This window comes from Musca vetustissima, unplaced genomic scaffold (genome assembly GCF_032173495.1).
Source record: "Musca vetustissima isolate MV318-11 ecotype Yass unplaced genomic scaffold, APGP_CSIRO_Mvet_v1 utg23908, whole genome shotgun sequence".
Classification (NCBI taxonomy): domain Eukaryota; kingdom Metazoa; phylum Arthropoda; class Insecta; order Diptera; family Muscidae; genus Musca; species Musca vetustissima.
Window position 1 is genome coordinate 175,770 of NW_026879590.1, and position 13,170 is coordinate 188,939.

Below are 13,170 nucleotides of genomic sequence, written 5' to 3' on the forward strand. Positions count from 1 at the left end.
CGATAGTACGACTGTCACATTGGTGGATGACATCGGAGTGGACAATTTAACATCAGCTCTAGATTTGTTGTTAGTCTCCCACATTATTTTTTAAACCTGAAGCATGGAAGGGTGTCAACAGTGGTGAATCGTACAGGTTGATTTCACAACTATCGCAAATAGTAAAGAGGCACTATTTCTCTCTTCCATAAGAATAAGTTTTACATAACCAACTTCAGCATTATACGCCATTTCCACACACACATTAGTAGAGGACATCTATCTTTCTCATATTCCACGACTGCATGGATGTCGTTTAGAGGTTGATGCAGTACCTGGTTGGCTGTTATTGGCGTTTTACACCTTTGACATAGCATTATGAACAGACTTCCCCCACCCAGGTTCGACCGGGACAAGTGTACACCCCTAGATCAACAGACCTATCAGATATGATTAAATAGCATTCACAGATTCTGCTAGGTTTAAATAGCATTCATACATATCCCGGATACCGTATTAATGCTATAATCGGAGATTAACCCAAAGCAGGTTGGCTCCGGTACCGGTTGCTTTGAAATCTCCATCTTGGGGTTAACCTCAATAAGACAAAAATTCTACTCTTCACTAGGAAACGTAAGAAAGCTTGATTCCCTATGCCCACTATGGAACACTCATTAGAAGTCAAATACTTTGACCACAAAGTACACCTCAAGTTGCTTTGAACGTAATCCCAAAATCTCCAAACACTGGATATTGACGACGTAAGTGCAAAAATATCCAACTAATTAGCCTCAACCATCAACTTCTTCCGAAAGCGTAATCTAAAATAATCCACTGCAAAGTATACTGTGTCACTTTTCAGTTCCTAGACGCGAGAAGTCTATTTAGAACTTGACAAATGAGGTCTTTGATAACCTCCTTAATTTCTCCTCGCATTCCATATACGTCAACCAGAAGGTGAAAGATAGGAATAAAGTTCTTAAGCATTTTTTACTGGCACCTCTTGGGGTAAGGATAAAGAAACGTTGGTAACGACATTCAAGGCCATAGGTCGTTCCATCCTTATTGGTGCTGCCATCGTCTGGACTTCTTTCGTTAGCGACAAACAAAAAAAAAATAATGCACACCGAATTGCAACCGGCTGTGTCTAGATAACGAACGTCGATCACCTCTACGAAGAGACCAGGATGCTATCAGTCAAGCAACATAATGTTTTGTTGACTAGACAGTTCCTTATGTTGTTGTATTTTCGGTTGGCTCAACGCGAACATTCTGCTTAGCCCTTGTATGGCTACAGATGCATCAAGGTCCTACTCCAACATCCTATGTCGGACAGTGAGAGAGAGGCTTCTTCCCAGGCAATTTTAGCACAGCTAAGATCCGGGTACAGCAAAGTTCTCAATTCGTATCGAGAGCGTATTGTCCCCGAAATCCTAAATAAGTTTATCACTACCACTAGTCGGTCTGTCAATATGGCTCCAAAATAGAGAGGGCATTGCTGCAAATGTTAACTGCGAGAAATTAGATACAACCAACTCATATAAACTTAGCAAAGTTTGTAGAGTTCTAGGGTTCTAGGACATGGTCCAATAAATGGGAAAGAAAAGCTGATGAAGACGCTCGTGGGGGGTCACAGTATATGTACAGTCGAAACCGCTTATAACGACGATCAAGGGACCGGAAAAATTGGCGTTATAAGCGATATGTCGTTATAAACGATATTAATTGCAGAACTTTTCTCGGAACTTTTGGATAAGTCGTTATAATAGATATTTCGTTAACATGGTAGCGGTGTTAATTATATGATTTTATTCTCGGTTTATTCGTTACTTCTATCTTTGTTGCTGTAAATATGAAATTTTATGTGATCAGTTACCTAAAAAAACAATTGAAAGTAATTCATAGTTGTTCATAGTTCATAGTTGCAAACTTTCTTTTGACGTCCACTGTAGAAAAAAGCCTTCTTTCTCTTTTTTTCTCGTTCACCAACACTGGTATATTTACAATAACAAACTACAAAAACAATTCTGGTGACATCAAAACGACAAGAAATAGGACAAAACGATGACTATTTACATATTAATTTTATTACATACACACACAATCATACATTCAACAATTACTTACCATTGTGGGATTCTTGTTTTTTTAGTTGTTGTGCGTGAATTTTCTAAGACAAATTCTTAGACAGACTGGCAGGAGGCGGCAGGCAAAATGGCAGGTGATTTGTTGTTCTTACTAAATATTCTACAGAAAAGAAAATATTGTAAACACTCACGCACGTTTCTCAACCCAAAACACATCAACAACAACCACTGGACATTGACTGGTTATGATTGATTTTTGTTTAAAGATTTTATTTTTAATTTTGTATATGCTTGAGAAATTTAATTACAAAATTTGCAAACTACAATATTTTATGCGTATGTATAACGCATAGCATAGAGATTGGATTATTGATTTTGTTATTTCTCAATTTAGTTACACACACTATTTGTATCACACAATATTCACAATTATTTTCTTTTCATTTGATATCACAATTTTTATATACATATGTTTATTTGTTTTATCTTTCTTTTTTGAAGGTTTCTTGTTTATAATTGTTTTTTAGGCAGCCGTCGTTTGTTTCATCTGAAGATATTTAATGGTAATTCTTTTGCTTACTCCCGGAAAATTCTTTTACATGAGGCTGACACACTAAAACAACATAGACAAGCACACTGAACACAATCAAGTCGTTTGTCGTATGGCTTTCATTTTACACAGCAAAAGCTTTTTTTTAAAGTTTTGTGAAGTTCTTAGTAAAAGCTATAGCTTTTTAAACAAGAAACTACACACACGCACTTCTATGTTCTGATCATGTTTCTATTCGATATTGCAATATGCAACTAAAAATTACAGCTGCAATCTAATTTATCACGATTTGCAAAAAAAAAACGAAGTACAGCATCCTAGCCAGATAGAAAAAGCGCCAACTACATTATTGTGTTTGGAAAATTTGCCAATGACAGGTTTGGCAAGACCGTCATTTTGTAAAGGTACTATTAAAACCGAAATTGTACTTTTTAGTTCACAGGGACATGAATAACATTTGATCGACGATCAATGATAATAATAAGAAATCTTTTTTTAATAAGAAATCTTTATTTGGAAAATCTTTTGATAAGTTATGTTTTTAGACAAATTTTCTGTTTTTATATCAGAGAGAATTCATAAATTGTAAAATTTTTGTTTTTCCATCTTTGATAATGAACCGATGGCCGATGTTGCCATATTGAACGGTGATTTTGACAGCACAGATGATTTCACCCGTGCTGTCAAAATGTTTTCTATTTTATATTAATCGTGTGAAAACTTAAACATAAAAATTAATATTATAGGGAAATTTCAATAAAAATTACTTGATATGGTAGCAAAACATTTATCTTAAAAACAATTCACAATAACCTTGCAGTGAAAATCATATTCTTGTGCTATCGATGTATGATGTATCGATTACTTTAAACTTTTCAGCTGATTCGTTGTTATGCATTACCTTCATTCGTAAACAAAACAGTTAGCGGTCATTTTGCTTCGAGTTTGTTATTTATCACCCATTTTCTACTTTCTCCCTCCGTGCATGAATTTGGAATGTTTTTAAATTTGGTCGGTTCATTCATGGTAAAGGTAAATAGCGCGCAGAAGAGGCTCCCCCAACCAACCTGGAAAGAATTGAACGAATTGGGCTTTGGAATAGGAAAAATTCTTACCAATAGGTAGGAATATATTTATATACATATGTACATATATTGTTTTCAATTATTTTATGAATTTTGTGAGGCATAGTCCAGACGATCATCGGTCATGTCATGCCATAAGTTCCTTGCCTTCGCAAATCCAACGTGGAATATTATATTGCAAATTGCCTGGAAGTACGTTGTTTATGATCTGTGATAATTATGATCGTTTTTTTTTTTTTTTTTTTGCATAAATTGTCTTTCTCCAAGAAGCGAAATGAACAGAACAAATTGTTCCTTTTTTATTCTGGCATTATAGGGTATTCTGGCATTCTGGCCATAGGGTAGGATATATTTTGTTGACAAAAGCGACCCTACCTTGTATAATTGTAACCATGGTTTGCGCTATGCTTTTACAAATTGATTAAAAATCTATTTGAGCGCACCTTTAATTTTTAATATAATTATATTTACAGATCTTTTTTGATGAGTAATTCGTAAAACAATATCATCGTCATCATGATTCCCGCCAACATTAAACGTGAAATTCCTGAATTTGTGTGTCATTACCTGGCGTTTGTCGATTGTTTTGTTGATCTTCAGAGACAAAAAACATGGTGGGTTTTTACGAAAAATTTAAAGTTTTTCGAGTTTTATCAAAAAACATTAGTGGCTAGTATAAATCTTTCGAACACCTGCCTACAAAATGTAAAGGATCAATTATTGGCTTATGATGGCCCCAAATGTTCCTCATATGATGAGAATAGCGGCTTAAATTCGTCCAATATATGTATTGGAAAATATGTTTTCCACACTATGAATGTACTCAAAGTATACGCCATTATAAAATGTTGGGATAGATGTGTAATCCTGCAGCGCTTAACCAACATGGCTGGATACAAAGTAATGGGCGAATACGAAAATCTGCATAGCTTTCGAATCATACATGGACCCATCAAGTACTCTTCATTATTGGAGCTGGATTTTGGTAATGGATCTGTACTACAGTGTAATTTTGAAAAAGAAGAAGTAGAAATCAACGATTTTGAAAACCAAAGACTTGAATTAAAACAGTTGTTGGATCGCATACGTAGTGCCAAGTCAGAGTTGAAGCTACACGAGAGCATAACGGCGCAATCATTCGAACGGCTACAAAATAGATTGGCCTATGGTTTACCACATGTCCGAAGTTTGAAATTGGAGGAAAAGCAGAAACTGACACGTTGTGGTGATATCTGGAAACGAATCACTTCTCAAAATGATCTAGTAATTGGTATACCATTAATAAATCAATGTTCAGCACCGAACCTTTCGATTATCCACAACATACAGCCTCTGTTAGATATCAGGTCTCAGAACGAGGAAACATCTATATCGGTTGAGTATCGTTTGTATCAACTGAAAATGTCATTTTATGATTTAGATAGTATTGAAACGTTTCTACAATCAGAGGATGAGCAACTGCAGAGTGACACTTGGAGCTCAAATCTTAAATGTCAGCTGCTTCCCGAATCATTTGGCATTCTTGTAGTGAAGTTTAAGATAAGCGACGTTATAGACCTTAAACAATGTCCAATTCTGCTTCACTACGATGTATCAAAAGATTGTCGAACAACAATCACCAGCACACCATTGCAAATATATTTGGGAATTTTGGATTTCCACAATATTCTCTATAACCAACGATTCGAATTTGAAATTAGTTTCAAAGAAGATACTTTACACCAAGACTTCTTAGCCACAGCCATGTCATCATTTGAAATTAATCTAAAAATCAGCTTCCAACAGCATCATGATTTGGAGATTTTCGAAAGTTGTTTGCAGGACAAATTTGGGTTTGTTAAATTACCATGCCTTACGGAAAATATCTTAAATAACAGAGTATATTACAATCGTTTACCATGTTCCCAGTGGTATGGATGTTTGTGTTTGCGCTACAAGGAAGTGGAAGAAGACGAAAATGATTACGCAATAACATTTTGGAAATTCTATGTTCCAACTGTGGATAATGCTGTAATATTTTTGAAGCTATTCCTAAACGACTTAGTTATGCTAAAGTGTAATATCATTTCAATACAGAACGTGAAGAAATATTTGCCAGAAGCTCAACATGTTGCAGAATTTGAAAACGCTTTGAGGGAAGAACTGCAATCACTCATGCAACTTTGTAAGGAAGACAGAACGAAGGCGAATTTTGAACGCTGGTCAAAATTATTTATTGAATTTCAAAGAAAACAATTGCAGTCTGATCAACTGTATAAATATTTAAGGGATAAACCGTTGAACAATTCGTAAATGGTGTTTTGATTGTACATTTAATTGATTTAAAAAAAGCAACTAAAATGGTAATACAACAGCGATACAATTAGTTGTCTCGGTGAATTTCTCTAGTTATTGTTGTATCTTTATACTTTTCTAAATTCAGGAGAATTTTTTTATTAATTTTTTTTTTTTTGATTTTTAATAAAATATTTATGTTTTAAATTAAATATTTGAAAATTTCTATCGCTTTCGGTGTTATATCCTAATGTGGACTGAGTTTTACTTTGAGGGAAAAATAATTCAAACGAATTAAACTCCTTGTACATTAGAACTTTTTACCGGGTTAACCTACTTTATGAGGATTTATTTGGCATATATGCAAAGGAAATGACAATTGAAACCCACTGGGTTAACGAAATCCGGATAAATGTAAACGTACTGTTAGTGTAAATAAAAAAACCAAAATTTTGTGAAACTGAGAATGGGGGTCCTTAATGTAATTTTGGTTCAAAAATTATTAATAAGGTCACCCAGTTAGCGAACGTCAGCTGTTTTTCTTAAGTCTATTGTTATGGAAATGAATGGAACTCAATTTACAATAATGAATTTTGACAGCAAACTTGAGAGGCAGTTGGTATCCAGCTGGTCTCCCTGGGCGACCTTATTTATAGGCCTTGTTTGGTATCAAATTCTAGACTCGATCTAAGACCACCTAATTTCATGTAATTTCTATCATGCCTTTTTATCTATCTTTGTCTTATTTGTTTAAAAACATTTATACCATGTACAGACGAGCGTTGTTCGCTCTCTCAATCGTTATTCGACGTTATTCGTTATTCGAATTATGAAGTAATTACTTAGTTCCCCATACAAAATTGTCTGAGCGAACTCCGACTTTTGTACGTTGTTCAATTCGAATAACTCTCTGAATAACCAAGAAATTTGTCCCATCCCTAACAATTAAGAGTATTTATCGAAAATAAATTAATTTTGACAGCATGATATTATTTATAAAATTTTCAAACTTTTTCAGTAAAATTGAAAATGATGAATGAAAAGTAAAAAATTGTATATGCATTTGTTTTCCCTTGGTTCTAATTAGCGTACAAAACAAGAAACAAATGTGGGGCAACTCAAACAAAAAATTCTCCAAATTTTTATATGTGACAGTATGTGACATTTGAATTGAGAAAATATAAAAATGTATTAAAAACAACAACATTTCCAGAAAAAATGGAAAACATGAATGAAAAGTAAATAGATATGGGTTCATACTATATTCAGGAGAAAGAGAATTATTTGTTCCATTTAGATCCCTAAAACAAGAAACAAAAAGTTTGAAAAAAAAAACTCTGATGACATGAATTATGAATAGTGTTGTATGAACGGGTTAATTCATGTACGTAATTCTGAGAGCGAACTACGTTGTTCGGATGCCCGTCAGAACATGACATAAACATATATAAGTTTGGGTTTTCCTATTTATGCGGGATGCATGTGTTCTTTTTTTTCATGCATTATTAGCGTGGTTTTATATTTATCGGGATCGGTGTTGAGAGTTTCTCTCTCTTGAGAGAGTAATTAGAGTTGCGCTATTTTTAATTTTGTAACAAGCGTACTTTTTGTTCACAAAAGGTACGAATTGACATAAACGTACCAAAACAAAAAGTATATTTTTTATTGTTCGTGAATAAATTTATGCTTAAATTATAACATATATTATTTATGCAAATAATTGGTATAATTATTGGCCAATATTTCTCGATAATTATGATTTATTATCATTTGAAGTAGAATTTTAGGTACCTTTTCGTACTTTTTTGTTCCTACCTGTGGTAATGTTTTCCAACACAATTCATAATTTACCACTGAGAGAGAGAGAAACTCTCAACAACACCGATCCCGATCCCGATAAATATAAAACCACGCTTACATACTTTTCAAAAGAAATTACAGCTTTTGGCGCCCTTTACAAAATGGGTGTGTTATTCCGTACGAAATCAGTGTTGTATTTAATTAGTATTATCCGATTCTCCCATGCATCTTTCTAAACACACAGTTTCTTTAAAAACGGTTCTTCGCGCTTATACGTAAACAGAATTTTTCTTCGTCCATTTGCTTTGAATTCATTGTTTTTATCTTTTCGTCCAATTTAAGCACAGCGTTTCAGGCGCACAAAGAAGCATCACGAAATTTCACAAGGAATTGGTTCATCAGTGACGCTTGTTGTTTTTTTTTTAAATTAATGAAAAATAAAATTTAGTTTAGAGAGAAAAACAACAAAATCATGAGCTTAAGTTTAGTTCGGAAACGGCGTAATTCAGGTGAAGCCGTAAATGATTCCCAAAGTAACAACGCAGTACCTAATAAGCGCCGATATACAGGCTCCCAACATAATTCGGTAAGTTGTAGAAATGGAAGCATGCCGAGGAATGTTGCAAATACTATTCCGTTGTATATTGTTTTAGTCACAATCTCAACGTGCCAACACCAGTATCATCCAAGATAAGCGATGTGGCAAAATCCTGTTGATGCACCTAACAAACTTTATGTGCCACTCGAATCTAATAGTCGAATTCCATTCACGGGTGAATTTTCTGGTGGGTAGTAATGGCAGTGGCAAAAGTGCTATACTTGCCGCTTTGGTCTTGGGTTTAGGAGGAAGTGCAAAAACCACCAACAGATCCCGCAGTGCAAAAGGTTATTGTGATATAAGCTTGAAAATTAATTTTTTATTAATATCTCATAAATTTACAGCATTCATAAAAAATGGCGAAACGACCGCTAAAATTGAAATAGTTTTGGCTAATGATGGTCCACAGCCATACGAACCCGATGTGTATGGAAATAAAATAATCATAGTGAGGACAATTTCGATGTCTTCTGGCTCCTATGTAATAAAAAATGAATCCGGAAACGTCATCACGAAGAAAGTGGACGATTTGCACAGAATACTTATGTATCATAACGTTCAAGTGGATAATCCAGTGTTTGTGCTGAACCAGGATAGTGCTAGAGAATTCTTAAAGGAGTATGTTATTCCCAGGCGATTAAACAAAGTTAAAATCATTGTTTTGTTTTTATATTCTTAGACTAGAGCCTGCGAAGAACTACCAGCTATTCCTTAAGGCTACGCAGATTGACATAGTTTATGAGAAATTGAATGATTCTCTTCGTCTACACAAAGACCATTTACAAGAATTGAAAAATTATGAGATTGTAAGTATGCATATAATCCATATCATGTATAAGGTATAAGGAAGCCTGATCATTCGAAATCTGTTAACATTTTCCAAATTATAAGAAAACAATAGTAGAAAAACAAAAATAGTTGATTTTATAATCAAAATCATCTCATCTATATCTTTTTCAGAAATTGAAAAAAGAAAGAGAGGACATAGCCGAACATGAACGCAAACTGGATGAACTTTTATCATTTGAAAAATTAAAGGATAATCTCAAGAATTTGGAAACTCAGCTTGCTTGGCAATTCGTTAAGCAATGCGAATGTGAGCTTCAAGAAATAAGTGATAAACTTTTAAAGTACAGTGAAAAGGAACGTGAACTACAAAATTTAATACAAAACAAAGACGAAGTTTATAAATTATTAAGTCAAGAGATTAGGTATTTTATTTAAAAATTTTATATGGTTATAAACATATTTAATATTTTACATTTAATTTAAGGAAAGAGGAGGAAGATATAAATTTGAAAAATAGCAATTATGACAAAGTCAACAGACAGTATAGAGAAATTAAAAATAAAGTGGATGAACTGAAAAAACGCACAACCGATTTGAAAAACACTAAAGATATACTAAAAAAGAAGAAATCTCGGCTAGAGAGCCAAATAGAAGAAATAAAGAAATACATCAATGAAAAATCTCAAGGGTAAGTAGTAGTAAGTTATTTAAATGGTTATAGCCAAATTAAAAAAATCGATTTTTCTTTCATTTGTTTTTTATTTTAAAGTACGTCAAAATGGATTTTTTTTATAATTGATGTTTTAATTCCGTTTCATTTAAGACATCGTTTTTTTAGATCCTTAGCCCAAAAACGTTTAGATAAAAAAATCTCACAAAATAATTTCATATAAATATTAAAAATATTTTTTATGTTTCTACCTTAGACGTGGACTTTTTAAACATATTTTTTCATGCTCCTACCTTAGGCGTGAAATTTTTAGAAATATTGTTTCATGCTCCTACCTATGGCGTCTATCTATTTTTATGGTTCCTCTAGGCTTTTTTAATAAAATTGTATGCATATAAATAACAATCCATGTTCATTTATTTTGTTAAGCAATCAAGATGACGTCGACGCTTTGCGGGCTCAAAATCAGAACGAAATAACAAAACTTCGCCAGCAATGTAAAAATCACGTAGATCCAATGATTGAAAATATTAAACGTGAACTTAAACTTCACATGGAGAGCAAAGAAAAGAAGGAACAAGTTGTAAGTGAAATTAGGCGGCAACAAAGAGATTGTGAAGGCGAAATACGTAAGTTGTATAAATTAATCTCAAATTTAGTATTACACCATATAATTTCTATCTTTTTAGGTATTCGTAATGGGCAGATAGCAAATATTAGAGCAAGTGCCAAAAACAAAATATTAATATATGGAAATCATATGCCCGCACTTTTAAAGGACATACAAAATGCCTATTCCCAAGGTCTGTTTTCTAAGTTACCGAGAGGACCAATTGGCAGTTATGTGGATGTACCAAACAGTCAGTTCCGAGATATAGTTGAAAACGCTATCGGCAGTGGTTTGCTGGGAGCATTTCTTGTTAACAATACAAAGGATAGGCAAATTCTAGAAAAAATATTCGCAAAATATGAAATTCGCCGTCCGATTGTTATAACTACAACATTTTCGGATAAGGTAACATATATCGTTATTTTTACATTTAACATTTGACTTTGATTGCATATGCTTGTTTGCAGGTATATGATGTTAGTGCCGGTTGTGTAAATCCACCCAAAGGAACACGTTTGCTTTTGCAAGAAATCAAATGTTCTGATGCAACCGTAATGAATTGCCTAATCGATCGTTTACGCATAGAATCTATTTTGCTTACAAATAGTAAGGAAATAGCTGAAGCTATTACTTCTGACAATGATCATGTGCCCAAAAATCTATTGCGAGTTATAGTGCTCAAAGAAGGCAATATTTTGCTGGAATATTACCCTAAACCAAATTATCGAATGTATTCTACTAAAATAAAACCAGCCAATTTTATACAAGTTAATATCGAAGAACGTATTCGGTAAATTGGTCGACTTTAAATTTGTAATTATGTAATTATACTCTATATGTGAATATATCTCCTCGTTTATAGGGATCTTGAAGGTGAAAAGCGTGCATTGGAGGAAAAATTAAAAATCTTTGAAAAAGACCTTAGTCACATGAGCAATGAAATACCCCAGGATGCAAAGCACATACACGAAAAGCGGGAACTTTTGGCGAAACAAGAAAATGCCCGCAGAGATATTATGGAAAGAATAGATGAACTGGACAGAATTGAATATGCTGATTATAGTAACGAGATTTTACTATTGGTAAGACGAAAATAAGTAAATCGAAAGACAATTGTACTGGTATTAATGTTTAAAAAAACAGCAAAAGGAAATGGAAGAGTACGAAGCTCGACTGGGAGATATTGAACAAAAACTAAGTGAAACCAGTGGTCTATTGTCCGATGTTAACAATGAAAAAATTCATGTCGATGAAGAGCTTCTAACCAAAGAAAACGAACTTCAGGAAATTAAAAATGATATTGAGGCCTTTAAGGTTTGTCCTTTCATCTATATCCATTCAACATACTTTAACATTCTACGATAAATATATATATTTCATCAGTCGAATGTAGATCGCAAGAAAATGAAGCTACGTAGTGTTAATAGTAACGATTCTACATATCGTGTCAAATTGTCCGAGATCCAGGAGGTTATTAATAAACTAAAAAGAGATCAGAATGATTTATCTAAGAAAACAGATGCTTACATTAAATCGGCTGTAGAGAAGGGTGAACGGGTAGAAGGCGACAAAAGTGAGGAACAACTACAAGATGAGATATCAAAAATCAAAGCCAAACTCAAACACGGTAAGCCGGTCAGCTTGGATCCTGAATCTATGCGCCAACTGATTATGACTAAAAAGGAGGCATTGGAGGCCAATGTAGGCAAATATGACAACATAAAACATTCCATTTATTCAGTAAGTGTTATAATTTGATGGCATTTCATAGACTTGACATAATGAATATAATTCTAGCTGAGAAAATCGTTAAAATTCCGCTTTGACTTTTTGAAAAAGCTAAAGGAACACATGGCATTGCTTTTGCAATTAGCGTTTAGTGTAAGTATATAGTGGAACTTTAGGATGAAGTTCTATATGTAATATTTGTTGTTTATTGTTTCGTTTCTCCAGATGATTTTGAGATTACGTAATTTTGAAGGTTCATTAGATGTTAATCACCAAGAGAAAACTCTGAAACTATCTGTTATTCCTCGAGATCATAATAAAAATGCTGTGTCCAACACAAAATCTTTGTCTGGGGGAGAACGTTCATATAGTACTGTAGCGTTTCTCATATCATTGTGGTCATGTGTTGATCATCCATTCTATTTCTTGGATGAGTACGATGTGTTTACGGTAAGCAAGAAACTAGTAAAAAAGTTTTGTACAGTTCACAATGATCCAATTTTTATTAGGACGAAGTTAATCGAGAGTATATGACACGTTTGCTTATTGATGAAGGACGTAAACGGCCACTTCGACAGTATTCATTCTTAACACCCCAGGATATGGCATTGATGTCTGAAGATTTTATAAAAATATTACGGTAATTAATAACTTCATCAATATTTAAAAACATATTGTAATATTTTATATTTATACAGGCTTGGCGAACCAGATCGAGGTTGAAATTAGATGTAGCAGACTGGATACCTAATGCCATTTTTTAATGCAACTGGATTTGCAATAATTTTATTCATATTTAACTTTTGTTTACTTCAAATTATTTAATATTGGCTTTCATGTTTGGACATGTTTTTCGGTTTATTCCACAACAAAATATATAAGGAAGATAGTGTACTTGTCATCCAAGAAATATTATAGTTGTATATTAATAAATAATGTTCAAATATGAATAATCCATTCATGGGGGAGGATGTAGAAAGAGTTCGAATATATAAAAATA

At 33.4% G+C, this 13,170-nt stretch overlaps 2 protein-coding genes across 2 annotated transcripts; both read left to right on the forward strand.

Moving 5' to 3' along the window:
- The first annotated feature begins 4,217 nt into the window (after window positions 1–4,217).
- On the forward strand, window positions 4,218–5,993 carry LOC133324557 (uncharacterized). The gene has a single exon (XM_061533398.1). It carries the CDS (start codon window positions 4,218–4,220, stop codon window positions 5,991–5,993), a length of 1,776 nt encoding a protein of 591 aa, XP_061389382.1.
- Window positions 5,994–8,247: 2,254 nt separating this feature from the next.
- LOC133324558 (structural maintenance of chromosomes protein 6) lies at window positions 8,248–12,814 on the forward strand. The gene is made up of 15 exons (XM_061533399.1): window positions 8,248–8,361; window positions 8,429–8,660; window positions 8,718–8,991; window positions 9,053–9,179; window positions 9,334–9,584; window positions 9,647–9,850; window positions 10,262–10,461; window positions 10,522–10,847; window positions 10,910–11,232; window positions 11,305–11,524; window positions 11,586–11,756; window positions 11,826–12,182; window positions 12,240–12,323; window positions 12,396–12,620; window positions 12,680–12,814. The coding sequence occupies exons 1-15, from the start codon at window positions 8,248–8,250 to the stop codon at window positions 12,812–12,814; spliced, it is 3,243 nt and encodes a 1,080-aa protein (XP_061389383.1).
- The last annotated feature ends 356 nt before the right edge of the window (window positions 12,815–13,170 follow it).

Excerpts from the sequence above, each read along its gene's own strand:
- LOC133324558 (XM_061533399.1), top strand. The coding sequence starts at position 8,248 with ATGAGCTTAAGTTTAGTTCGGAAACGGCGTAATTCAGGTGAAGCCGTA. Across the intron at positions 8,661-8,717 it reads CAGATCCCGCAGTGCAAAAG|CATTCATAAAAAATGGCGAA; the intron begins GTTATTGTGATA and ends ATAAATTTACAG. Across the intron at positions 11,233-11,304 it reads AATATCGAAGAACGTATTCG|GGATCTTGAAGGTGAAAAGC; the intron begins GTAAATTGGTCG and ends CCTCGTTTATAG.
- LOC133324557 (XM_061533398.1), top strand. The coding sequence starts at position 4,218 with ATGATTCCCGCCAACATTAAACGTGAAATTCCTGAATTTGTGTGTCAT.